Consider the following 27377-nt stretch of genomic DNA (forward strand, 5'->3'; position numbering starts at 1 on the left):
TCGGGAGGAGAGGAAATCCTCGGGGAGGTTCCTCCCCGAAGGGCGGCAGCCTGGCCGGGCCCGAGAGCTGGCCGCGGTGGGGAGGGGATAGCGGGGCGGACCCGGAGGACATGGAGGGCGAGGCGGCGGCGTCATGGCGGGGTCCCGGCGGGGCCGTGCGGGAGCTCTGCCGCTCCTTCGGCCACTACAACCGGCACCTGGCGCGGCTGCAGCACAACCTGCGAGAGACCAAGAGGTTCTTCCGCGACGTCAAGTTCTCCCAGGGGCAGCCCTTCGCCTCGGCGCCTGACGGTGACGGCCCCCGCTCCGCCTGCGATGGGGATGGGGGTCCCGGGGATGGAGGTGAGAGGATCGGGGGTGTGAGGGGTGTGTGGGGGTAAAGGGGGAACCTCTGCGGTGAGGGGTCTGTGAGGGGCTTGTGAGGGGTCTGTGGGGCTTTTCTGAGGGGTCTCTGGGGGGTTTGTGAGGGGTCTGTGGGGGTAAAGGGGGAATCTGCAGTGACGGATCTCTGGGGGTTTTGTGAGGGTTTTGTGAGAGGGTCTCTGGGGGTTTTGTGAGGGGGTCTCTGGGGGGTTTTGTGAGGGGGTCTCTGGGGGGTTTTGTGAGGGGGTCTCTGGGGGTTTTGTTTTCCTTCCAACCCAACCCATTCCAAGATTCCCTGGGCTGCTTTGGATGGGATGTTGGGAATAAATCCTTCCCTGGGATGGAATTCCCAGGGAATCCTTGGCTGCCCCGTCTCTGGGAATCCCCAAGGTCAAGTTGGGTAGTGGATAAAAAAATGGATTAAAAATTGAAAAAAAATAGGTAAAAAGAAATAAAATATAGATAAAAATACGGCTAAAATATGGCTTAAAATGTGATAAAATGCACCCTGGGATAGTGGGAAGTGTCCCTGCCCATGGGATTGGATGATTCCTTCCATCCCAACCCATTCCAGGATTCTCTGGGCTGCTTTGGATGGGATGTTGGGAATAAATCCTTCACTGGGATGGAATTCCCAGGGAATCAGTGGCTGCTCCATCCCTGGGAGCCCCCAGAGCCAGGCTGGACGTGGCTGGGATCAAAGCAGGATTGTAGAAATCCTCTTTTTTTTATTTTATTTTATTTTTCCCTGGGGAGGTTTTTAGGTATCAGAATGTTTAAGGAGCACAATTTTCCTTGAATTTTCCCCAAAATCTGCCCTTCAGGTGGTACCAAAGTAGAGGAATTTTATCCAAGGAGTTGTGCAGGGTCGGTTTTGTGCAGCACAGAGGGAATTGGGCAGTGGGGTGGGGAGGAAAGTGGGGAAAATAAACCTGGAAAATCAATGTGGATGTCTCAGGAACCAAAACAAGGTGCAGGGTTTGCTGCTGGGGCGCCTGCAGGGTGGGCTGGGACAGCACAGGGAGGGAAATTCCCTTGGGATCAGCTTCCAAACACAGCCAGGGCTGAGGATCTGCTGAGGATCTGCTGAGTAGAGCCCCTGAACCCCTCAGTGAGCTCAAGGAGAAAATAAATCCTTTTTATTTCCCACTTTCCCTGCTCGGATGGTGACACAACACCCACCCCTGCCAGGCTTTGCTACTCCCAGGTTACTCCCAGGTTACTCCTGGGAGCAGAACTGAGCTGGATCCAGGGCTTGTGAGGGAAGGGAAAGTTGTGTTTGCTTTGCCTGCCTTTCCCAGGGAGTCAGCAAAATCCTGGCTTTTCCCCAGAGCTCCCTCTCCTCGCTGGGAATTTGGGGATCCTTTAATTCCAGCCCAGAAATCCCCCCAAAAAAATCACTGGGGAATAATTCCACAGCAGTGTAATTGTTAAAGGATGATTAACTGTTAACAATTCCTTAACTGGAATTATCGAAGGATTATTTGTATGGATGCACAAATGGTATTCTAGGAATTGCCTTTTGGGAATTTGGGAATTTCCTCCAATCCTGAGGTTTTTGGGTTCTTGGGGAGCTTTAAAAACAAAACCTGATTAGGGATTTGAAGCATAAATAGGTGAAGATATGAAAAAAAAAATCCAATTTGTTTTCTGCTCGTTGGGGTTGTTTTCTTTGTGCCTGGAATGATTGGAACAACCTGAAAACCTGAGGGTTTGGAGGTTTCTTTTGTCTTATTTTGGGAAGTTTTTGAGGAAATCCCCAGAGTTTTGGGCAGCAGCTGGGAGTTCCCTTAATGGCGTGGGCTGAGGCTCAGCTTCCATAAATAAATGTATTTTTTAGGGAGTTTTCCAGAGGGTCTGGAGGTGTTTTTGTGCTGATCTCTGCTGGCTGAGGGGTTTATCCTGTTCAAATGTGAGCTCTGCTGATATCGACATGATCCCCTAAGGATTAGGGCTCCTTTTGGGGGTAAAAAGTTGGATTTAAGAGCAGTGGAAAGATGGTTGGGATTTATGGAATAACTCCTCAGGCTGATTAAAAGATTTCCCAAGGAGCTTCAGAGGATGGAATTTAGCTCTGCAGCTTTTGGAGCTGCTGAAATCGGAATTAATTGGATTTTTTTCCTGCTGGAATCAACACCTCTGTGCTGATAAAGTGAATTTATTCAGAATTCCAGACTGGTTTGGGTTGGAAAGGACCTTCAGCCCCATCCAGTCTCACACGTTCCAGATTGCTCCAAGCTGGTTTTGGACACCTCAGCTGATACAAACATGTTGAGATTTAAATCTTGTGGTGGTCAAAACCTGCTGGAAGTCACAACCAGCAGCTCAGAAATGGCCGGAATCCTTGGAAAAACCCTCAAGATTGGCAAAAAAAGGGTCTGGAAAGTGGAATAAAGGCGAGCGAGACCATCAAAGTGCAGGAAAAGGGACGAGTCAATGCTTGGAGCTTCCATGGGGTCCATAAATCCGAGGTTGTTCTGCTGAGCTTTGAGTGGATTTGGAGAGGAGCCCTGGTGAGAGCCGCCCTTGTTCCTGGACAGGCCTCCTTTGATCCTCCTTTCATCCCGGGAATTCATGGGATGTGTGCCCGGGGCTGCCCAGAGCCTTGGGGTGCTGGTCACATGGATGGGGCTGGGATGGGGGTGGGATGGAGCCAGAGCTGGGATGGGGGTGGGATGGAGCTGGAGATGGAGCTGGAGATGGGGCTGGGATGGAGCTGGAGATGGAGCTTGGCTGGGAGATGGAGCTGGGATAGGTCTGGGATGGAGCTGGGATGGGGCTGGGATGGAGCTGGGATAGGTCTGGGATGGAGCTGGGATGGAGCTGGGATGGGGCTGGGATAGGTCTGGGATGGGGCTGGGATGGGGCTGGGATGGGGTTGGGATGGAGCTGGGATAGGTCTGGGATGGAGCTGGGATGGGGCTGGGATGGAGCTGGGATAGGTCTGGGATGGAGCTGGGATGGAGCTGGGATGGGGCTGGGATGGGGCTGGGATGGGGCTGGGATAGGTCTGGGATGGGGCTGGGATGGGGCTGGGATGGAGCTGGGATGGGGCTGGGATAGGGTTGGGATGGGGCTGGGATGGAGCTGGGATAGGTCTGGGATGGAGCTGGGATAGGTCTGGGATGGAGCTGGGATAGGTCTGGGATGGAGCTGGGATAGGTCTGGGATGGAGCTGGGATAGGTCTGGGATGGGGCTGGGATAGGTCTGAGATGGAGCTGGGATGGGGCTGGGATAGGTCTGGGATGGAGCTGGGATAGGTCTGGGATGGAGCTGGGATAGGTCTGGGATGGAGCTGGGATGGAGCTGGGATGGAGCTGGGATGGAGCTGGGATGGGGCTGGGATAGGTCTGGGATGGGGCTGGGATGGGGCTGGGATGGAGCTGGGATGGAGCTGGGATGGGGCTGGGATGGGGCTGGGATGGAGCTGGGATGGGTCTGGGATGGGTCTGGGATGGGGCTGGGATAGGTCTGGGATAGGTCTGGGATGGGGCTGGGATGGAGCTGGGATAGGTCTGGGATGGAGCTGGGATGGGGTTGGGATGGAGCTGGGATGGGGCTGGGATGGAGCTGGGATAGGTCTGGGATGGAGCTGGGATGGAGCTGGGATAGGTCTGGGATGGAGCTGGGATAGGTCTGGGATGGGGCTGGGATAGGTCTGGGATGGGGCTGGGATGGGGTTGGGATGGAGCCGAGGTCTGGTTGGGAGGTGGAGCTGGGATGGGGCTAGGATGGAGCCAAGATGAGTCTGGGATGGGGTTGGGATGGAGCTGGGATGGGGCTGGGATAGGTCTGGGATGGGGCTTGGAGATGGAGCTGGAGATGGGGCTGGGATGGAGCTCCAGCTCCTGCCGCTGCCCAGGAACGTGGCTGCATCCCACTGGGAAGTTCTGATCCCGCTTCTCGTTGGGTCCCTCCCACCCTGGACCCATGTCTGTGCTGATCATGAGGTGTGGAAACACGGGAATGATGTTTTAACCACAAATCCTGGAGAAAATATGGATTTGGGAGCTCCTTGAGAAAGGTTTAACCCTAAATCCTGGAGGAAAGATATTTGGGAGGACCTTAGGAGAAGTTCTGATCCTGCTTTGTGTTGGGTCCCTCCCACCCTGGATCCGTGCCCCTGATGACCACGGGGTGTGGAAACATGGGAAAGGTGTTTTAACCCCAAATCCTGGAGAAAAGATGGATTTAGGAGCACCTTGGGAAAGGTGTTTTAGCCTCAGATCCCGGAGGAAAGATGGATGTGGTGTTAGGAGAAGTTCTGATCCTAGTTTTTGTTGGGTCCCTCCCACTGTGTCCGTGCTGATCACGGGGTGTGGAAACACAGGAAAGGTGTTTTAACCCCAAATCCTGGAGAAAAGATGGATTTAGGAGCACCTTGGTAAAGGTGTTTTGACCACAAATCCTAGAGAGAAAATATGGATGTGGTGTTAGGAGAAGTTCTGATCCTGCTTTTTGTTGGGTCCCTCCCAGCCTGGATCCGTGCCCCTGATGACCACGGGGTGTGGAAACACGGGAAAGGTGTTTTAACCACAAATCCTGGAGAACTGATGGTTGTGGTGAGACATTAAGAAAGGTGTTTTAACCCTGGATTCTGGAGAAATGATGGATGTGGGAAGATCTTGGGAAAGGTGTTTTAGCTTCAGATCCTGGAGGAAAGATGGATTTGGGAGGACCTTAGGTGAGGTGTTTTAACCCTAAATCCTGGAGGCAAGATGGATGTGGCAGGACTTTGGAGCAGTTTCCCAGTATCCGAAGTAGCTCCAAGAAGGAATTCCCTGGAAAGGGAATCTTCACCTGGATAAGGGGAATGGCCTCAAGTTGAAAGAGGGAAGGTTTAGATGGATACAGGAGGAAATTCCTCTGTGTGAGGGGCTGGGATGGAATTCCCAGAGAATCCTGGGGGCGTCCAAAGCCAGGCTGGAGCACCCTGGGGTGCTGAAGATGTCCCTGGATGCTTTAATGCCCATCCCAAACCATCCCAGGATTCTCCATCCATATAAACAATCCTTCAATAATTCCATTTAAGCCGCTGTATCCCTGTGATTTTTCGGAGATATTTTTGCTGGACTTCAGGATCCACCAATTCCAAGCCTGCCTGGAAGGAGGAGAGGAAGGAGAAGGGAGCTCTGCTGCCTCTTTTGCCTTCAGAAACCCCAGCAGAGAAAAGAGGCCTCTGCAGCCCTCCCTGAATTGCTTTTTTCATGCCCCGGATCCTGAATCCCAGGAGAAGCTCCAAGGAACGTCCCCAGATCAAAGCCATCCCTCAGACAAAGGCTCAAATGTGCCATTTGTGGGATTTTCCCAGATCTTTATCTTTTGTGAGGTGCCGGTCAGCTTCCAGCCCTCTGGTCACTTGATGTGGCTCTTGAAAGGCTTGTTTGGAAAAAACAATCCCAAAAATCACACTTCAAGGAGAGATTCCTCCCTTAAACCATTCCCAAACTCAGGGTTTGGGGTTCTGTGGGGCAGAGGTGCAGTGCTGAGCCACAAAGAGGGTTTTTCCTTCATTTTGGATTGGAAAAACTCCTCCAAAACCCTATTTCCAGCTGGAAGATTTGAGGGGAAGGCAAACCTTGGGCAGGGTTTTAAAGAAGCTTTAAACCAATCTAAGACTCCACAAAGTGCTCCAAATTTGGCTGATTTTAATTAAACTGGAGCGATTAAGCTGTCAGAGTGAGGAGAGGGATGTGTTGTAGGATCTCTTTCATGGGGTTTGGAGTGTGAGGAGGATCCTGCTGGAATCTTATTTTCCTGACAATTTGGGCTGCCAGAACATGACTCATGAAAAAAAAAATAAAATAATTTTAGCAGCAATTTTTACCAGAATTTTTGACCCTGTAAAATCCCTTCCAGTATCAGAGCAATCCTGGTGTTTTGTACCTCTCAAATTGGGTATTTTTTAGGGACTGGTGGCTCCATTTCTTGTTTAATTTCATTCCTGGGCCATGTGCTCTGGAATTTTTGTGTTCCTGAAGCGCAGCAGGTGAGGGATTTGTTTTTTGGGGCTGTTTTTTGTTCTGCTGCTGTGCACGAGGCCAACGCTGAATTCAGCTCACATTTACCTCAAATCCCAGAGCGGGATTTTGGACTTTTTAAAAAGGAAAACAGGAGCTAAACTCTGCCCTGAGCCTGAATTAGCACAGCCAGGTGGTGTTTGTGGGGTGTGAGGGAATTTTGTGGGGTCTGAGTGACATTTGTGGGGTCTGAGTGTTGTTTGTGGGGTGTGAGGGAAATTTTGTGGGGTCTGAGTGATGTTTGTGGGAAGTGAGAAGGTTTGTGGGGTCTGAGTGACATTTCTGGGGTCTGAGTGTTGTTTGTGGGGTGTGAAGGAATTTTGTGGGGTATGAAGGAGGTTTTTGGGCTCTAAGGGAAGTTTGAGGGGTCTGAGTGACATTTGTAGGGTTTGAGGGCCATTTGTAGGGTCTGAGGGAGGTTTTTATTCTCTGAGTGAACAAAAGTTTGTAGGGTCTGAGAAAACTCTAAGGGAACTTTGCGGGGTCTGAGGGAACTTTGCGGGGTCTGAGGCTGTTCCAGAACCTCCTGGCTGGCAGCAAAATGCCTCCCCCGGGGCTCATCCCTACCCAAGCTGCTGCATTCTGTGGTCCTATAACAACAACAAATCCTATTCCTGCCACCCCCTGGCACGGCCCCGTGCGTGGCACAGCGGGAGCTGCCCCGTCCTGCAGCCCTGACCCTGTCTGTGGGGCTGCCATGGCCCTTTTTAGGGACGAGCCCTGACCCCTGTCAGGTCTGTGGGGCTGCTGTGTCCCATTTTTGGGGACAAGCCCTGACCCCCTGTCAGGGTTTTAGGGACGAGCCCTGACCCCTGTCAGGGTTTTAGGGACAAACCCTGATCCCTGTCGGGGCTGTGGGGCTCTCATGTCCCATTTTTAGGGACAATCCCTAACCCCTGTCAGGGCTGTGGGGCTGTCATGTCCCTTTCTAGGGACACACCTTGACCCATGTCAGGGCTGTGGGGCTGCCATGTCCTTTTTTAGGGACAGGTCCTGACCCCTGTCAGGGCTGTGGGGCTGCCATGGCCCCTTTTTAGGGACAAACCCTGACCCCTGTCAGGGCTGTGGGGCTGCCATGTTCTGTTTTTAGGGCCGAGCCTGAGCCCTGTTGGGTTTTAGGGCCGAGCCCTGAGTCCTGTCAGGGTTTTAGGGCCGAGCCCTGAGCCCTGTTGGGTTTTAGGGCCAAGCCTGAGCCCTGTTGGGTTTTAGGGCCGAGCCTGAGCCCTGTTGGGTTTTAGGGCCGAGCCCTGAGCCCTGTTGGGTTTTAGGGCCGAGCCCTGAGTCCTGTCAGGGTTTTAGGGCCGAGCCTGAGCCCTGTTGGGTTTTAGGGCCGAGCCCTGAGCCCTGTTGGGTTTTAGGGCCGAGCCTGAGCCCTGTTGGGTTTTAGGGCTGAGCCCTGAGCCCTGTTGGGTTTTAGGGCCGAGCCTGAGCCCTGTTGGGTTTTAGGGCTGAGCCCTGAGCCCTGTTGGGTTTTAGGGCTGAGCCCTGAGCCCTGTCCCGTTGCAGGCCCCGGCCCGGTGCCGTTCCCGTGGCACGAGGAGGAGCAGCTGCAGCGCTCGGTGAGCTGGCGGCCGTGCCTGCTGATCCTGGGCCAGAACTGCCGTGCCAAGGGCCGCCTGCTCAACACCCTGCTGGGCCAGGAGCTGCTGCCCGTGCCCGGGGCTGGCACCCAGGAGCTGCTGCCTTCTGCTGGACCTGGTACTGTCACCGAGGAGCTGCTGCCCAGGACTGGCACTGCCACCGAGGAGTTGCTGCCCACCCCCGGGATTGGCATTGGCACTGAGGAGCTGCTTTCCTCCGCTGAGGCTGGCACTGAGGAGCTGCTGCCCACCCCTGGGACTGGCACGGACACTGAGGAGCTGCTTTCCTCCGCTGGGACTGTCACTGAAGAGCTGCTGCCCACCCCTGGGCCTGGCACTGTCACTAAGGAGCTGCTTTCCTCCGCTGGGACTGTCACTGAAGAGCTGCTGCCCACCCCTGGGCCTGGCACTGTCACTAAGGAGCTGCTTTCCTCCGCTGGGGCTGGCACCGAGGAGCTGCTGCCCACCCCTGGGACTGTGACCGAGGAGCTGCTGCCCACCCCTGGGACTGTGACCGAGGAACTGCTGCCCACCCCCGGGGCTGGCACGGGCACCGAGGAGCGCTGCCGGCGCCGCCGGGTGCGCTTCACGCACGGGGCGCGGCCGCGGCTGAGCCTGGCGCTGCCCGGGCAGTACGAGCTGGTGCAGGCGCTGGTGGCACACAGCGGGCACTGGGACACCATCCCCGAGCAGGACCTGCAGGTGCCCGGGGACGCCGAGGATCCCGCGCAGAGGGTGGCAGAGCTGGAGGTGGTGCTGCCCTGCGCGCTGCTCAAGGTGAGGGTGGCACTGCCACTGTCCCTGGAGAGCTTGGGGTGGCACTGCCACTGTCCCTGGAGAGCTTGGGGTGGCACTGCCACTGTCCCTGCTCCATGGAGAGCTTGGGGTGGCACTGCCACTGCCCCTGGCATGTGGGATGTGACATTGACAACCCTGATAAATGAATTCTCAAATTGTCCCTGCCCTGCTCTGTGGGTAGCTCAGGGTGGCACTGCCACAGCCCTGTTCAATGAATTCCTGTGTTGGCTCTTTCCTGGGACACTTGTCCTAAGCTTTGTCCTAAAACTCCAAGGATTTGGTCCAAAATAAGGAATTTGGAGCTGTCCAGGAATCATCCTGGTCCTAAACTGGGCTAAAACTCCAAGGATTTGGTTCAAAATAAGGAATTTGGAGTTAGGGATCAGCCTCGCAGGTGAGACTCCAGATCTCCTTTGAAGAATTCTATTTTTTTGCTGCGTGAACAAATCCCAGGGCATTTTTCCACAAGGAAAAAAAACCTTTCCAAACCTCCTCCTTTTTTATTTTCCCAGGAAGTGGACATCGTGGTGGCTCCATGCCGGGGCTTCCAGTCAGCTGAGGCCACCCTGGCCGAGTTTGTGAACCAGGTGCTGCCCGTTGTCACCTTTGCCATCAGCGAGCCGCAGCTGTCCCCGTCGGACCAGGCAGAGCTTCGAGAAATCAAAGACAAATTCTCCCTCCCCATCTTCTTCCTCCGAATCCCCGAGGCCGGCAGCGAGCTGAACTCCCCCAAAAACCCCAGCAAGGACAAATCCCCGCTGCAGCTGCAGCTGCTGGAGCTGCAGTACCTGAGCCCCTGCAGCCCCTGCGGCTGCGGCGTTCCCGGCTCGTCCATGCTGGTGGAGCAGCTGGAGAAGCTGCGGCTGCTGAGCTCCTTCTCCAGGCAGGTGCTGCAGCAGCACCTGGTGGAGGCTGCCACGAGGCTGAGCGAGGTTCACGGGCGCTGCCTCAACATCTTCATCAACCAGGCCTTCGACATGCAGCGGGACCTGCAGATCACCCCCAAGCGCCTGCAGTACACGCGCAGGAAGGAGAACGAGCTCTACGAGTCCCTGATGGGCATCGCCAACCGCAAGCAGGAGGAGATGAAGGACATGATCGTGGACACCCTGGGCAACATGAAGGAGGAGCTGCTGGAGGATGCTGCCAGTATGGAGTTCAGAGGTGAGAGCCAGCTGGAGGGTTTGGGGTGGTGGCGGGGAGGGAGGTGGTCAGAAATGGAAAATTGGTGTAGGAGTTTGGTGGGATTGCAGCCTGCTATTCCCAAATGGTCTAAATGCAAATCAAAGTAAGGGATCGGGCAGATCCTGACCACAGTAATTCATTGATGCAGTGAGACTCCAACCTGCACTTCCTGGATGGTCACAGAGCCCTAAATTCAAATCAAAATTAGGGATCAGGCAGATCCTGACCACAATAATTCATTGATGCAGTGAGACTCCAACCTGCAATTCCCTAAATTAAAATCAGAGTCAGGGATCAGGCAGGTCTTGACCACAATAATTCCTTTAATTCTATGAGATTTCAGCCTGCAATTCCTGGATGGTCACAGAACCCTGAACATGAATCAGAGTCAGGGATCAGGCAAATCCTGACCCAAATAATTCCATTAATTCAGAGGGATTCCAATCTGCAATTCCTGGATGGTCACAGAACCCCAAACAAGGATGAAAATCAGAAGTCAGGCAAATCTTGACCACACTAATTCCAGGAATTCAGTGAGACTCCAACCTGCAATTCCCAGATGATCCCAGAACTCCAAACAAGGATGGAAATCGGGGATCAGGCAATATCCATTTTTTTATCCATGATCTGTTGGATGAAGTAATAATGATCTTGGATGCAGTGATAATAATCTTGGATAAAATAATTGTGGGTGAAATGGTCATAATCTTCCAACAGAAAAATGCCAACACCACAGTGAACCATGGAGGGCATGAAGAAGGAGAAAAAGGACAAGGCACATCCAATTTCCTCCATCTTGTCCCCTTTGGACCCCTCATCTAGAATCCTAAAATTTTACTTTTGCACCCGTGCCACACTTAATTATTACTGATATCAAACACTCAGAGCTGGTAATTCACCCTGTAAGATTGAAAACTCTTTTCCATGGACAGAGATCACAGCCAGTGTCTCTGGGGGCTCTGTCCAGGGGGGTTCCTGACCCCTGCCAGGGTCCCAGGGCAGCCAGAGGGAAGCTCTGCATTCCCACAGGTTCCAGGCCCAGGTCAGAAGCATTTGAGACCCTGGCACAGCTGGAAACAGCTGTGATTTTGGGTTTGAGCCATGGAATGAGTTACCAACCTTGCAGGAAGAACAAGGAGTGACAAAAGTTTAGATATTAGAGTAGAAGTAGTCACAAAGTAGAGGGAAGAATTTTTGAGTGCTGCACAGGGGGGTTTTGGTTTTGTCCATGGGGGTCAGAGGGTTTAAGATGGATTTGGGATCTGGGCCTGCCCTGTCCTCCCTCTTTCTCCTTCCTCACCTCCATGTTCCTGGTGATGTTGGCACTCACAGATTGGTTTAGAGTAGAAAATCACCATTTAATATAAGTAATAGGCATTGGGAAAAACTGTAAACATGTAACACGTAATGTACCATATAAAAGATAGAAAATCACCATTTAATATAGGTAATAGGCATTGGGGAAAAACTGTAACCATGTAACATGTAATGTACCATATAAAAGATAGAAAAGCACCATTTAATATAGGTAATGGGCATTGGGGAAAACTGTAAACATGTAACATGTAATGTCCCATATAAAAGATAGAAAATCACCATTTAATATAGGTAATAGGCACTGGGGAAAACTGCAAACATGTAACACGTAATGTACCATATAAAAGATAGAAAAGCACCATTTAATATAGGTAATAGGCATTGGGGAAAAACTGTAACCATGTAACACGTAATGTACCATATAAAAGACAGCAGCAGCCCTGGCAGGGAGAGAAGAAGCAGTCGGGGTCAGAGAGGATGTCAGGGTGTGTGTGTGCCTCTGCCTGAGCTCTGAGCAAACCACAGCAGCCCCAGGAGAAAATCTTTTAGATAACTTGCAATAAACTGCCTTGAGAGCCAACAACAGAGACTGCTGAGCCTTTCTTGGGAAGGTCGGGCTGGAGAAGAGGCTTTTCCACCACATGGAGCCACCCTTGGCCAAGGGTGATCTCCGGCAATAAGGAGCAGAAATAGAAATTGTTTTCTCTTTCATTTCTCTCAGTGCACCTTTATGACAAAATCCTGAGAGGAAATTCCAGAGAAAGGATGACTTTTACTCCCTTTTCCTGCAGACATCATCATTCCCGAGAGCGGCGAGCCTGTCAGCTCCAAGGACGTCAAGCGCTGCATGCAGCAGATCCAGGAGCTGATCATCTCCAGGCTGAACCAGGCCGTGGCCAACAAACTGATCAGCTCCGTGGATTACCTGCGGGAGAGCTTCGTGGGCACCCTGGAGCGCTGCCTCAAGAGCCTGGAGGAGTCCTGGGAGGGCTCCGTGCACCCGCCCCGGGGGCTGGAGAAACCCCGCGAGGCCGCCGGGCACATCACCAGCAACTATCTCAAACAGGTGGGCACGGGGCTGCCAGGCTCCTAAATTTGGGTGAAATTGTCACATCATGGCCATAAAATACAGGTGAGGTAATACAGTGAATCAGTTGGCTCCTAGATACGTATGAAATAATCCATTTTTGTTCTAAAAACATCCATGAGATAATACAGTAAATCAGTTATCTCCCAAATCTGTATGGAATAATCAAATTACAGCCATGAAACACATGTGAGATAACACAGTGAATCAATTAGCTCCTGAATCTCTACAAAATAACCAAATTATGGCCTAAAAATGCCTAAAAACTCAGGGGAAACCCTGCGAGGGCTCTGGGCACATCACCAGCAACTATCTCAAACAGGTGGGCACGGGGCTGCCAGGCTCCTAAATTTGGGTGAAATTGTCACATCATGGCCATAAAATACAGGTGAGGTAATACAGTGAATCAGTTGGCTCCTAGATATGTATGAAATAATCCATTTTTGTTCTAAAAACATCCATGAGATAATACAGTAAATCAGTTATCTCCCAAATCTGTATGGAATAATCAAATTACAGCCATGAAACACATGTGAGATAACACAGTGAATCAATTAGCTCCTGAATCTCTACAAAATAACCAAATTATGGCCTAAAAATGCCTAAAAACTCAGGGGAAACCCTGCGAGGGCTCTGGGCACATCACCAGCAACTATCTCAAACAGGTGGGCACGGAGCTGCCAGGCTCCTAAATTTGGGTGAAATTGTCACATCATGGCCATAAAATACAGGTGAGGTAATACAGTGAATCAGTTGGCTCCTAGATACGTATGAAATAATCAATTTATAGCCATAAAACACATGTGAGATAACACAGTAAATCAATTAGCTGCTAAATCTGTATGAAATCATCACATTGTCTCATGTGAGATAATACAGTAAATCAATTAGCTCCCAAATATATATAAAATAATTTAATTACGGCCTAAAAACATCTATGTGATAATACAGTAAATCAATTGGCTCCCAAATCTATATAAAATAATTTATTTATGGCCTAAAATAATCTATGAGATAATACAGTAAATCCATTAGCTCTCAAATCTGTATAAAATAATCAGTTTATGGTCATGAAACATACATGAGATAACAAATTAAATAATCTCATAAACCCCTATAAAATAATTGAATTATAGCTTAAAAACATCTATGAGATAACACAGTAAATCAGTTATCTCCTAAATCTGTATGAAATAACCAAATTACAGCCATAAAACACATGTGAAATAACACAATAAATCAATTAGCTGCTAAATCTGTATGAAATCATCACATTGTCTCATGTGAGATAATACAGTAAATTAGTTAGCTCCCAAATCTATATAAAATAATCTAATTAGAGCCTAAAAACATATATGAGATAATACAGTAAATCAGTTATGTCCCAAATCTGTATGAAACAATAAAATTACAGCCATGAAACACTCATGAGACAACAGAATAAATCAATTATCTCCTAAACCTGTATAAAATAATCTAATTACAACATAAAACCACACATGAGATAATTGATTTATTGTGTTATCTCATAAGCTTTTATAAAATAATTAAATTATGGCCTAGAACCACCCATGAAATAACACAATAAATCGATTATCTCTTAAACCTGTATAAAATAATCAAATTGCAGCTTAAAACATTAAATAACACAATAAATCAATGTGAAATAACACAATAAATCGATTATCTCTTAAACCTGTATAAAATAATCAAATTGCAGCTTAAAACATTAAATAACACAATAAATCAATGTGAAATAACACAATAAATCGATTATCTCTTAAACCTGTATAAAATAATCGAATTGCAGCCTAAAAACAGCCACGAAACAACACAATAAATCAATGCACCGTGTGATTCATGGACTATCCCGATTTTTTCCATTTTCACAGGCTCTGGCAAAGCTCCTGGCTGGCAGAATTCCCATTTTTCCCTCTTTTCCCTGCTTTTCCAGATCCTGAACGCCGCCTACCACGTGGAGGTCACTTTCCACTCGGGCTCCACGGTGACCAGGATGCTGTGGGAGCAGATCAAACAGGTATGAACGCTTGGAAAAGGGAATTTTGCAGCCAAAAAAATCCTCTTAAATTCCCTCTGGGAGTTTATTCCTGGAGATTTCCATGCCTGGAAGCGCCTCAGGATGGAGTTGGAGCAACCTGAGCTGGTGGAATGGAATAAAATTTAATTAATAAAATTTAAAATCCTTTCCATTCTGGGAATTCCATTATTTTCATCCAGAGGAGATTAAGTGATATTGGTGGAAAAATCAGGGAAAGCTGTTCCAAAATTGGTGGAATTTCCAGGGAAGCAGCTTTTTCCTGGTGGAAATTCCAGGTGTTGGAATCAGCACTTCCTGTAATTAGTGGGTAATTAAATTGCTGTGCCTCACCCTTCATTAAAAACCAGGGAATTGCAGAGTGGATCCCTGTCCCAGGAAGGGAGGAGGAATTTGGAATTTGTTCCCACCCTGAGCTGGGATTATTTCAGGAAAAGTTTTGTTCTTGCTCATCCATCCAAGCAGGGAATGAAGTTCCAGCTCAGAGAGGGAATTCCAGGAAGGGATTTAGGTTGGATTTTAGGAAAAGGTTTTTGATTAAGAGTGCTAAAGGGCCCCTGGGGTGGTGGAGTCACCCTGGGTGTGTGCAAAAAAAAGATTGGATGTGGCACTGGGTGCCTTGGATTTGGGATTGATCCCAGGGATTTGTGCCTTTGACTGGGGCTGATCCCAGGGATTTTTGCTTTGGATTTGGGGCTGATTCCACGGATTTGGGACTGATTTTTGGGATTTGTTCCTTGGATTGGGGGCTGTTTTTTGGGATTTGTTTTTTGAATTTGGGGCTGATCTTTGGGATTTCTGCCATGGATTGGGGGCTGATTGCAGGGATTGGTGCCTTGGATTTAGGGTTTATTCCAGGAACTGCTGCCATGGATTTGGGGCAGCTTTTTTGGGATTTCTGCCATGGATTGTGGCTGATTTTTGGGATGTGTGCCATGGACTGGGGGCTGATTGCAGGGATTGGTGCTTTGAATTTGGGGCTGATTATTGGGATTTCTGCCGGGGATTCGGGGCTGCTTTTTGGGATTTGTGCCATGGACTGTGGCTGAGTTTTGCTATTTGTGCCGTGAATTTGGGCTGAGTTTTGGGATTTCATTGAGATGTCGGGGCTGGGTTGATCCAGGAGGTCTCTCCCAAGCGGTGACTCTGTGATTCCGGGGTTTTTCCCAGATCATCCAGCGGCTCAGCTGGGTCAGCCCCCCGGCCATCACCGGCGAGTGGAAGAGGAAGGTGGCCCAGGACGCCATCGAGAGCCTCAGTGCCTCCAAGCTGGCCAAGAGCATCTGCAGCCAGTTCCGCACGCGCCTCAACAGCTCCCACGAGGCCTTCGCCACCTCCCTGCGCCAGGTCAGCGCCTGGAGCTGCCCAGGGGCCAGGGGATGGGCATGGGAATGGGGATTGTAACTGAAAAATCGCCAAAAACTGCTCAGGAGCCAGGGGATGGGGATGGGAATGGGGATTGTAACTGCAAAATCGCCAAAAACTGCTCAGGAGCCAGGGGATGGGGATGGGAATGGGGATTGTAACTGCAAAATCGCCAAAAACTGCTCAGGAACCAGGGGATGGGGCTGGGGATGGGGATTGTAACTGCAAAATCACCAAAAACTGCTCAGGAACCAGGGGATGGGGATGGGGATTGTAACTGCAAAATCGCCAAAAACTGCTCAGGAACCAGGGGATGGGGATGGGAGTGGGGATTGTAACTGCAAAATCGCCAAAAACTGCTCAGGAACCAGGGGATGGGGATTGTAACTGCAAAATCACCAAAAACTGCTCAGGAACCAGGGGATGGGGATGGGGATTGTAACTGCAAAATCGTCAAAAAATGGTCAGGAACCAGGGGATGGGGATGGGAATGGGGATTGTAACTGCAAAATCGCCAAAAACAGCTCAGGAACCAGGGGATGGGGATGGGAATGGGGATTGTAACTGCAAAATCGCCAAAAAATTGTCAGGAACCAGGGGATGGGGATTGTAACTGCAAAATCACCTAAAACTGCTCAGGAACCAGGGGATGGGGATGGGGATTGTAACTGCAAAATCACCTAAAACTGCTCAGGAACCAGGGGATGGGGATGGGGATTGTAACTGCAAAATCACCTAAAACTGGTCAGGAACCAGGGGCTGGGAATTGGGATTTTTACTGCAGAACCACCAAACTGCCCAGCAGGTCGGGGCTGGGGATGGAGCTCGATATCGAACATAAGCAGGGCACAGGGTTGGGCTGGCAGCCCCGCAGGGCCAGCGCTGACGCTGTCCCCGCTGTCCCCAGCTGGAGGACGGGCACTGGGGCCGGCTGGAGCGCACCGAGGACCTGTGGCTGCGCGTCAGGAAGGAGCACGCGCCGCGCCTGGCCCGGCTGTCCCTGGAGAGCAGATCCCTGCAGGACGTGCTGCTGCACGGTGAGGGTCCTGCTGGGATCCCCACGGGAATGGGTCCTGCCGGGGGATCCAAAATGGGAATGGATCCTGCCGGGGATATCCCGATGGGAATGGGTCCTGCCAGGGGGGATCCAAAATGGGAATGGATCCGGGGATCCCGATGGGAATGGGTCCTGCCAGGGGATCCAAAATGGGAATGGATCCGGGGATCCTGATGGGAATGGGTCCTGCCGGGGGATCCAAAATGGGAATGGATCCTGCCGGGGATATCCCGCTGGGAATGGGTCCTGCCAGGGGGGATCCAAAATGGGAATGGATCTGGGGATCCTGATGGGAATGGGTCCTGCCGGGGGGATCCAAAATGGGAATGGATCCTGCCGGGGATATCCCGCTGGGAATGGGTCCTGCCGGGGGGGATCCCAATGGGAATGGGTCCTGCTGGGGGATCCAAAATGGGAATGGGATCCTGCTGGGGGGATCCAAAATGGGAATGGATCCTGCCGGGGATATCCCGCTGGGAATGAGTCCTGCCAGGGGGATCCTGATGAGAATGGATCCGGGGATCCTGATGGGAATGGGTCCTGCCAGGGGGATCCAAAATGGGAATGGATCCGGGGATCCTGATGGGAATGGGTCCTGCCGGGGGGATCCTGATGGGAATGGATCCGGGGATCCTGATGGGAATGGGTCCTGCCGGGGGGATCCCAATGGGAATGTGTCCTGCCAGGGGGATCCTGGTGGGAATGGGGTCCTGCTGGGATTGGGATGCTGCTGGGAATGGGATCCTGCTGGGAATGGTTCCTGCTGGGATCCTGCCAGGAATGGGATCCTGCTGGGAGGGATTCCTACTGGGAGGGGGCCCCAATGGGAATGGGATTCTGCTGGGTGGCGGGATCCTGCTGACAGTGGATTCCTGCTTTCCCTCCTCCCCAGGTAACAATGGAGTGGGGGAAGGAATTTGGATTTTTATCCATTTTCCAGGAAATCCAGTTTGGGTTTTCACTCCATTTTCCAGCTAGGTTTCAACTGGCACCTCCCAACTACCTCACAGCTGGGAATGTGCAGGAGGGAAAAACGTGGATTGGGGCTGATTGCAGGGATTTGGGCTGGGGCTGATCTCAGGGATTGGTGCCTGGGATTGGGGCTGGATTTTTGGGGTTTGTCACCTTGGATTAGGGCTGATTGCAGGGATTGGGGCTGTTTTTTGTGCCTTGGACTGGGGGCTGATTGCAGGGATTGGTGCCTGGGATTTGTGCCATGGATTTGGGGCTGTTTTTTTGGGATTTGTGCCTTGGACTGGGGACTGATTGCAGGGATTGGTGCCTTGAATTGGGGCTGATTTTTGGGATTTGTCACCTTGGACTGGGGCTGATTCCAGGGGTTTATGCCATGTGTTGGTGCCTTGGAATTGGGCGGTTTTTTGGGATTGGTACCTTGGATTTGGGCTGTTTTTGGGAATTTATGCCTTGGGTTGGGGGCTGATTTTTGGGACTGGTGCTTGCAGGGAAGCCCAAGCTGGGCAGGGAGCTGGGCCGAGGCCAGTACGGGGTGGTGTACCTGTGTGACAGCTGGGGGGGACACTTCCCCTGCGCCCTCAAATCCGTCGTCCCTCCGGATGAGAAGCACTGGAATGACCTGGCACTGGAATTTCACTACATGAGGTCTGTATCCCGAGTGCTTTCCCCATTCCACAGGGACCTGACTGATTTCCCAGGGTTTTTCAGGCTGCAAGAGCCCCCAGCCTGTGCCTGATGTCCCCTTTGTCACCCCTCTGAGTGCCACACCCAGGGTTGCTGTGGGAATCCGGGATTGGAGCTCCTGGAATGCTCAGCCAGGGCTGCTCCTTCCTGCCTTCACCGGATTCTCTGCTGCCTGTGCTGTCCAAATTCAGAGGAAATTCGAGTTTTCAGCCCATAATAACCTGCAATTCTCCTCCCCTGATTCCTGGTGGTGGATCCTCTCTCTTTTCCCCACTCCTCGTCCTGCCTGAATTCCCAAAAAAGCCAAGGATGGCTGTGCAGTGCAGGGAGTGCAGTAAACAGCTGCAGGCACAGCCAGCTGAGAGAAAAATAGGGTTTTTTGTCACTCTAACCTTTAAAAAGGCTTTTTTTCTTTTGAGTTTCATTGGCTCAGACAGTTGAGGTCTGTGCTGCTCTGAGCTGTGCTGGGAATTTTTGCTAAATCTGCAGCTCTGGGGCTTCTTCCCTTGGCCTGGGACAAAAATTACTCAAATTTTCTCTGCTGAATCTGCTTCATGTCCCTGCAAGGACTCAGGGGACAAAAATTATCCCAATTTTTTATGCTGAACCTGCTCCAGGTCTCTTCAGGGATTCCCTTGGCTTGGGCTGGAGAACAGGATAAAAATGACCAAAATTTTTCTGTGCTGAACATTCTGCAGAGATTTTGGGGCTTCTTCCCGTGGCCTGGGCTGGAGAACAGGGCCAAAAATGACTTAAATTTTCTGTGCTGAATCTGTTCCAGGTCCCTGCAGGGACTCAGGGGCCAAAATTATCCCAATTTTTTTTTGTGCAGGTCCCTGCAGGAACTCTGGGGCTTCTTCCCTTGGCCTGGGCTGGAGAATGGGGCCAAAAATGTCCCAAATTTTCTCCTCTGAATCTGCTCCAGGTCCCTGCCAGGACTCAGGGGGCCAAAATTATCCCAATTTTTTTGTGCTGAACCTTCTGCAGAGAATCTGGGGCTTCTTCCCTTGGCCTGGGCAGGAAGAGGGGGTAAAATGACCCCAATTTTGTGTGCTGACCCCTCTGCAGGTCCCTGCAGTCCCACGAGAGGCTGGTGCACCTGCATGGCTCCGTTATTGATTATGGCTATGGAGGAGGCTCCAGCATTGCTGTGCTGCTGATTATGGAGAGGCTGCACAGGGACCTCTACACGGGGCTGAAGGTGCCAAATTTTCTTATTCGATATTTATTTTATTTTTATTTTATCCCTGGAAGGGCTGGGACAGAGCTTGGAGCAGCCTGGTTTAGTGGGAAGTTTCTCCTTGCCCACGGGAGGAGTTTTAATCTCCTTTTCAACACAAAACTGATTCTCTAATTTAAAAAAATCACCATTAATTCATAAAACAAAGCTGAAATGAATCAATTTTAGTAAAGAAGAGCAGGCCAAAATAACTTTTAGGCATAAAATCTGTGTTTCTCCCCTCAGACTAAACCTGGTTTAGTGGGAAGTGTCCCTGTCCATGGGATGAGTTTTGATCTCCCAACCAAAAACTGGTTCTCAAATTAAAATTCCCCATTAATCTGTAAAACAAAGCTGGAATTATTCAATTTTCAGTGTTTTGGTAAAGAAGAGCAGGCCAAAGCAACTTTTAGGCATAAAATCTATATTTTTCCCCTCAGACTAAACCTGGTTTAGTGGGAAATGTTTCCCTACCCATGAGGCGAGTCTTCCTCTCCCTTCCAACCCAAAACCAATTCTCTAATTAAAAATTCCCCATTAATCTGTAAAACAAAGCTGGAATTATTCAATTTTCAGTGTTTTGGCAGAGAAGAGCAAGCCAAAGCAACTTTTAGGCATAAAATCTGTGTTTCTCCCCTCAGACTAAACCTGGTTTAGTGGGAAATGTTCCCCTACCCATGGGGTGAGTCTTGCTCTCCCTTCCAACCCAAAACTGATTCTCTAATTAAAAATTCCCCATTAATCTGTAAAACAAAGCTGGAGTTACTCAATTTTGGCAAAGAAGAGCAGGCCAAAGTAACTTTTAGGCATAAAATCCATATTTTCCCCCTCAGACTAAACCTGGTTTAGTGGGAAGTGTCCCTGCCCATGGGATGAGTTTTAATCTCCCTTCTAACCCAAACCTGTGATTCTCAAATTAAAAATTCCCCATTAATCTGTAAAACAAAGCTGGAATTATTCAATTTTAGTAAAGAAGAGCAGGCCAAAGCAGCTTTTAGGACTAAAATAATGTTTTTCCCCTCAGGCTGGGCTGGAATTGGAGCCACGGCTGCAGATTGCGTTGGATGTGGTGGAAGGGATCCGGTACCTGCACAGCCAGGGCTTGGTGCACAGGGATATCAAACTCAAAAATGTCCTGGTAAGGAAAAATCCCCACCTCTGCCTCATCCTGATAGAAAAAGGGTTTTAAAATCATGGGGATTTAGGGGGGAAAGGAAAATTAAGCTTAGTAGGCCCTGAAAAAAAAATAAATACCCTAAGTACACAAAGACTTTGTACCTTGCTAGAACTGCACCTGTGTAGCCAGTACATGATCATTGATATAACTGTTAGATGTGATGATTGGTTAGTAATTAAATATAATTACTATTTAATGGTAAGAATAATCATGAGAAACTGTGGTCAAAGAAAGATCAGGAGAAACTCATGTTTGGGTAAAGTAAATGTATAGAATAGAACAATTTAAGTTGAATAATGAATATGTAAGTTATATAAGGATAGAATATAAAATATGTTCAGCTCAAAAGCTGTGTTGGAGTCAGATTTGGGTCTGTAGCCCTGATTCCCAGAGCTCCCAATAAAAGCACCTGCATGGAATCACATCCTGTGATTGTGTGTGCTCCTGAATGCTGACAATCCCAGAGCCTTTTTTTGGGGAAAAAAAAAAGAATCTTTAAGTGAGGGAATAAATTTCTCCAGATATTTGAAGCCACAGGGAGGTTTTGCTGCCTCCTTTCCTGGCTGGAGGTCTGGGGCAAAGGGAGCCCCTCACAGGTGAGGCACCTTTTAATGCTGGTCAGGGGTTTATGGACAAAAAAACAAATGGGATGGGGCTGCTGTGGGAAACTCTCATTGCAGCAGGCCCCTGGCTGGGTAATTAATCAATGTCAATTAAGTGGCATTGATTGACTCCATGCTTCACAGAAGGCTGATATAATTTTATTAATAAATAATCTTTATTAAGAAACCCATTGCTTTTATAGACAGTTAAGATACAAGTGGACCTCGTTGGTCCTCCAGTCCAAACACCATCACCACTGACTAATTAAAAAACAACCCTTTGGTAAAAAAATCTCCACAGCAAATTCCAGATGTGCAAGCAAGAAGATAAGAATTATTTCTGGTTATTTTCTCTGATCTTCTCACAGCCTTTTCCAGGACAATGCCTGGGAAATTTGTGTTTCTCTCTGTGGCCAAAGAGCTGCTGCCACAAAACACATCTCGAGCTGTTTATTTCCCAGCATCAGTCTCATTTCATGGCTATGACAATGTAATAATTAATTAATTAATTAATTAATAGCTGTTTATTTCCCCGCATCAGTCTTATTACATTGGTTATGACAATGTAATAATTAAGTAATTAATAGCTGTTTTATTTCCCAGCATCAGTCCCAAAGTACTTTAAAACTTTGCAGTTTTATACTTGAAAACCTCATCAGTACTTTATAAAACTTTACATAATGAACATTTTATTGGCAGGAGTAAAAGAAAAATGATAAGGAACACAAGTAAACTTTATTAACAGAAGTAAAAGAAAAATTATAAGAAACAGAAATAAACTTCATTAACAGAAGAAGAATGATAAAAATTAGCATTAGTTCTTTTAGGGAGAGAAGTTTCTGTTGCTATGTTGTGGAAAAGAAACAGTTCTTTTGTGGCATTAATGTTACAGTGAATTAGTTGCTTGGGATAGGAAAATTTGTAGTGAAAGTCCCTCCCCTTGACTTACCACTTTCTTTATTTTTGAGAGCTTAATTTGTAGTTAATGTGGTATATTTTTAAGGATGAGCTCTTTAAAAGTAAAGTTTTTTATTTTTTAAATAATTTTTATTTTAGGGAATAAAGGGGATTTTTTTAATAGCTTCTCTCATAAAAAAAAAAAAAAGTATTAAAATTATATTTTTATTTTCAAAACCAGCACAATACCAAAAATCAATATTTTATGGGAGAGATGAAGTTCTCACCTGCCTGCCTGTGACTTTTTCCCCCAGCTGGACAAAAAGAATCGGGCCAAAATCACGGATTTGGGGTTCTGCAAACCCGAGGCGATGATGTCCGGCAGCATCGTGGGCACCCCCATCCACATGGCTCCCGAGCTCTTCACAGGTAGGATCCCCCCAAATCCCCCAAATCCCCCGCTCTGCCTGGAATCCTGAATCCAACCCCTTGGAATTCATCCCTCAGCTGCTCCTCAGGCCACGCCAGCCCCAGGAAATTCCCTCTTTTCCATGCATACTCTGAATTTTTCCCGTGTTTTAAGCGCCGCTCTTGACGGAGGGTAATGGGGTTCCATCGGCTCTGCTGTGGTAATTAACACCCTTGCAATTAGAAAGGTAAATTATCATTAGGAGGAAGCTGGAAATCCTTGTGTTTTCACAGGGAAATACTCCAGGGAGGATTCCCCGGAAGGAATTTCCAAGCTTGGAGTGAGTTTGGATTCTCTGGGAATTCTGGCAGCTGTTCCTGGGGTTTTTCCTGAGTTTTGGAACCACTTGGAAGCTCCAATCCCACTTTTCCCAACATTTGCTCTGTCAGAGCTGCCCTGCTTGGATAAGGCTGGGATGGGATGGAAGCATCTCTGTTGGTGTGGATTTGAGGGATATCTGGGATATTTCTGGGATGAGAGGCTGATGTTTGGCTCTGACAGAGCTGAGCCTTACAGCTCTTGGTGTTTAAAATACACCTGAGCTCAGTTTGGGAATTCCTGGAACAGCTTAAATTTCTAAATCCTGGGAATTGGAAAAGCCTAACCTTGATCCCAACTCCTGCTGCCTTCCTGGATTTCACACCGGTTTTGCCTCCTTGCTACAAAATTGAGGTTTAAATGTGGGGAAGTGGAACCTTGCAATCACCTCTCCTCCTGCCCAGCTCCCGGTGATTTTTCCCTGCTGATCCCAGGTGGTTTTTTCCCAGGGAAATATGACAATTCTGTGGATGTTTATGCCTTTGGGATCCTCTTCTGGTACCTCTGCTCGGGCCACGTGAAGTTACCCGAGGCTTTTGAGAGGTGTGCGAGCAAAGATCACCTGTGGAACAACGTCAGGAGAGGTACCTGGGCTTGGCTCAGCTCTGAAACACCTGAGGGGGCGGGAAAATCCAGATTTATTCTGCTGGTGGAGAGATGAAAGGTGTAAAAATCCCAGAATCCCTGAAGTTGGAGAAGATTTCTGGGATCATCGAGTCCAGGCTGTGCCCGACCCCCACCCTGAGCACTCAGTGCCACCTCCAGGTGCCACCTCCAGGGATGGGCACTCCAAACCCCCCTGGCAGCCCCTTCCAGCCCTTCCCATGAGGAAATTCCTGCTGCTGTCCAACCTGAGCCTCCCCAGCACAGCCTGAGGCCGTTCCCTCTCCTCCTGTCCCTGTTCCCTGGGATGAGATCCCAAATCCCCCCGGCTGTCCCCTCCTGTCAGGAGTTGTGCAGAGCCAGAAATTCCCCCTGAGCCTTTCCCTGGAAATTCCTGGTGATCGCACTGTGACACTCAACCCCTCCACCTGCTTTCCCTGGATGTGAGCACGGGGCAAGGCTTTCCCTGGGAATTCCTGGAAATTCCTGATGATCCCACTGTGCCACCTGAATTCCCTGGATATGAGCACGGGGCAAGGCTTTCCCTGGGAATTCCTGGTGATCCCGCTGTACCACCTGAATTCCCTGGATATGAGCACGGGGCAAGGCTTTCCCTGGAAATTCCTGGTGATCCCGCTGTACCACCTGAGTTCCCTGGATATGAGCACGGGGCAAGGCTTTCCCTGGGAATTCCTGGTGATCCCGCTGTACCACCTGAATTCCCTGGATATGAGCACGGGGCAAGGCTTTCCCTGGGAATCCCTGGTGATCCCGCTGTACCACCTGAATTCCCTGGATGTGAGCACGGGGCAAGGCTTTCCCTGGGAATTCCTGGTGATCCCACTATGCCACTTGAATTCCCTGGATGTGAGCGGGGGCAGGGCTTTCCCTGGGAATTCCAGGCATTCCCGGTGTGTTGCAGGGGTGCGGCCGGAGCGGCTCCCGGTGTTTGACGAGGAATGCTGGCAGCTGATGGAAGCCTGCTGGGCCGGGGACCCCTCCCAGCGGCCTCTCCTGGGAATCGTGCAGCCCATGCTCCAGGGAATCATGGACAGGCTCTGCCGGCCCGGCTCCGAGCATCCCACCAAAGGCCTGGATGACTCCACCTGAGCGGGAAGCGCGCCTGGATTCGGGAATTGCGGCGGGATTTGGGAGAATTCCAGCCCCGCCTCTGCTGCGAGCCAGCCCCGAGGGGGGACAGGGAGGAGCTCCGAGGGGTGGCAGCTCCATCCCAATCCCACCCCGTTATCCCATGGAATTGTTTGGGACAGAGGGGGCTCAGGGGGTGGCAGCTGCATCCCAGTTCCACCCTGTTATCCCTATGGAATTGTGTGGGACAGGGGGTGACAGCTCCATCCTAATTCCACCCCGTTATCGCTATGGAACTGTGTGAGACGGGTTGGCAGCTCCATCCCATTCCCACCTTGTTATCCCATGGAATTATTTGGGACAGGGATGAGCTCTGAGGGGTGGCAGCTCCATCCCAATCCCGCCCCGTTATCCCTATGGAATTGTGTGAGACAGGGTGGCAGCTCCATCCCAATCCCACCCCGTTATCCCTATGGAATTGTGTAGGACAGGGGAGTGGCATCTCCATCTTAATTCCACCTTGTTATCCCTATGGAATTATTTGGGACAGAGAGGACCTCCAAAGGGCTTAGGGGGTGACAGCTCCATCCCAATCCCAGCCTGTTATCCCATGGAATTGTTTGGGACAGAGGGGTGGGAGCTCCATCCCAATCCTTATGGAATTATTTGGGACAGGGCTGGCAGCTCCATCCCATTCCCACCCCGTTATCCCATGGAATTATTTGGGACAGGGCTGGCAGCTCCATCCCATTCCCACCCCGTTACCCCATGGAATTATTTGGGACAGGGCTGGCAGCTCCATCCCATTCCCATCCCGTTACCCCATGGAATTATTTGGGACAGGGCTGGCAGCTCCATCCCATTCCCACCCCGTTATCCCTACGGAATCGTGTGGCCAAGGGCTGGAAATCCCAAACCCTTTGGCCTCACGGGTGGGACTTTGCCAGTCCCAATCCCAGCCTTGGGCGAGATTTTTGGGATGGGAAAATCCCTTCCCAAAACCCCGGGTGAACCATCCCGCTCCTCCCTCTGCCCTTGGCAGCAATTCCAGAGCGCTGGGAGAGGAAGGAAAAGGCACAAAACTTTGGGATAAGGAAACGTTGGGAAGCTCCAAGGAGCTGGAAATGTTTACATGGACAGGAGCAAAGCTTCCGTGTTTTTTCTACGGGGACTTGGAAAACCCCACCTGGATAAGCTATTGATCCCAAATCCCACTTTTCCCTCTTTTTTTCCCTTCTCCTTTGCTTCCTTCAATTTCTTGGAATGCCTGGAGAAACCTTCCCTCGCTTCCACGCCGCGTTCCTCAGAGGATCCGCTTCGCAGCGGCACAAAAACTCCTTAAAAATATTGATTTTCCCGTGGGGGAAAGTGCCAAAATTCCTTTCAAAATCAGGATTTGGGCCTTGGAATTCATGGGATTGTCGTGGCAGTTTTAACTTGGGCTGAGCGTGCACGGGAATGTTTTAAAAAAATGAGGATTTTCCAGCTTTTTTTCCCCAAGTTGGATGGGAAGAAAGATCCTTCCTTCTTCCCTTCCCTTTCACTCCAGGGCTGGAATTTGGTTGGGAAGAATAAAATAAATTTAAAAAAATAAAATAAAAATGGGGATAGGGAAGAGGGGGATCCTGGGCAAGGTTGTCTTTCCCAAATTCCTGGAAATCCCAGTTTGCTTCCTGCATTTTTGGGGTGGAATTGGGCTGGTCTGGAGCAGGATTGGTGGCTCTGTGAGGAGCTGAGGAGTTGGGGAATTCTCCCTGGAATTCCCAGGGAAGGTGGAATTCCTTGGCTGCAATTCCAGCTGCCCGTGGCCGAGGATGGGTTTTGTTGGGAATCTTTTCCTTTCTTTGTGCAATAAAATGGATTCAGGAGCTTTTTATGGAGGAAAAAAAAAAATTTGTTTTTTTTTTTTTATTCCTTCCCTGCACCCGTGGGAGATGTGCTGGAATTCCTGGTGGGATGGATCCAACTTTTCCTGCCATTCCAGAGGGGTTTTTTTATGGATCCAATCCCTGCTCTGCCATTCCCAAAATGGATTTGGGTGGATCCAACTTTTCCTGCCACTTCCAGAGTGAGTTTTTTATGGATCCAATCCCTGTGTTGGAATTCCAGAGAGGTTTTTATGGATCTAATCTCTGTTTTGGCATTCCCAAAATGGATTTGGATGGATCCAACTTTTCCTGCCATTCCCAGGGTGGGTTTTTATGGATATAATCCCTGTGTTGGAATTCCAGAGAGTTTTTTATGGATCTAATCCCTACTGTGGCATTCCAGAGGATTTTTTTTATGGATCCAATCCCTTTTCTGGCATTCCCAGAGTGGATTTGTGTAGATCCTCTGGAAAAGCAGGAATGGCCTCAGGAAAAAAACTCTGGAAAAGTGAGAATGACCTTTGGGAAAAGCTCTGGAAAAGCGAGAACAGCTCTGAGGAAGAACCCCATGAAAAGTGGGAATGGCCTCAGGAAAAGCCTCTGGAAAAGTGGGAATGGCCCTTAGAGAAATCCTCTGGAAAAGCAGG

At 49.8% G+C, this 27377-nt stretch overlaps 1 protein-coding gene across 2 annotated transcripts; it reads left to right on the top strand.

The window, feature by feature from the left end:
• DSTYK (dual serine/threonine and tyrosine protein kinase) lies at positions 1-26464 on the top strand. Of its 2 annotated transcripts, XM_085561249.1 has the most exons (13): positions 2-342; positions 7891-8741; positions 9275-9926; positions 12056-12330; positions 14306-14389; positions 15578-15754; positions 16680-16809; positions 18293-18449; positions 19557-19689; positions 20732-20845; positions 22698-22812; positions 23620-23754; positions 24696-26464. In XM_085561249.1, exons 1-13 carry the CDS (start codon positions 111-113, stop codon positions 24881-24883), a joined length of 3243 nt encoding a protein of 1080 aa, XP_085417375.1. In that variant the 5' UTR covers positions 2-110; the 3' UTR covers positions 24884-26464. The 2 variants fall into 2 exon arrangements, 1 of the variants encoding a protein (XP_085417375.1); XR_014950162.1 differs by lacking the exon at positions 19557-19689 and having other exon boundaries at positions 1-342.
• Positions 26465-27377: the final 913 nt, after the last annotated feature.

The sequence above is a fragment of the Lonchura striata genome, chromosome 26 (assembly GCF_050655825.1).
Source record: "Lonchura striata isolate lonStrDom1 chromosome 26, ASM5065582v1, whole genome shotgun sequence".
NCBI classification, from domain to species: Eukaryota; Metazoa; Chordata; class Aves; order Passeriformes; family Estrildidae; genus Lonchura; species Lonchura striata.

Bases quoted from the DNA above. Each gene is read 5' to 3' on its own strand.
- DSTYK (XM_085561249.1), top strand. From the start codon at position 111: ATGGAGGGCGAGGCGGCGGCGTCATGGCGGGGTCCCGGCGGGGCCGTG. The intron at 18,450-19,556 runs GTCTGTATCCCG...ACCCCTCTGCAG, and splicing joins CTGGAATTTCACTACATGAG to GTCCCTGCAGTCCCACGAGA. The intron at 23,755-24,695 runs GTACCTGGGCTT...GGTGTGTTGCAG, and splicing joins GTGGAACAACGTCAGGAGAG to GGGTGCGGCCGGAGCGGCTC.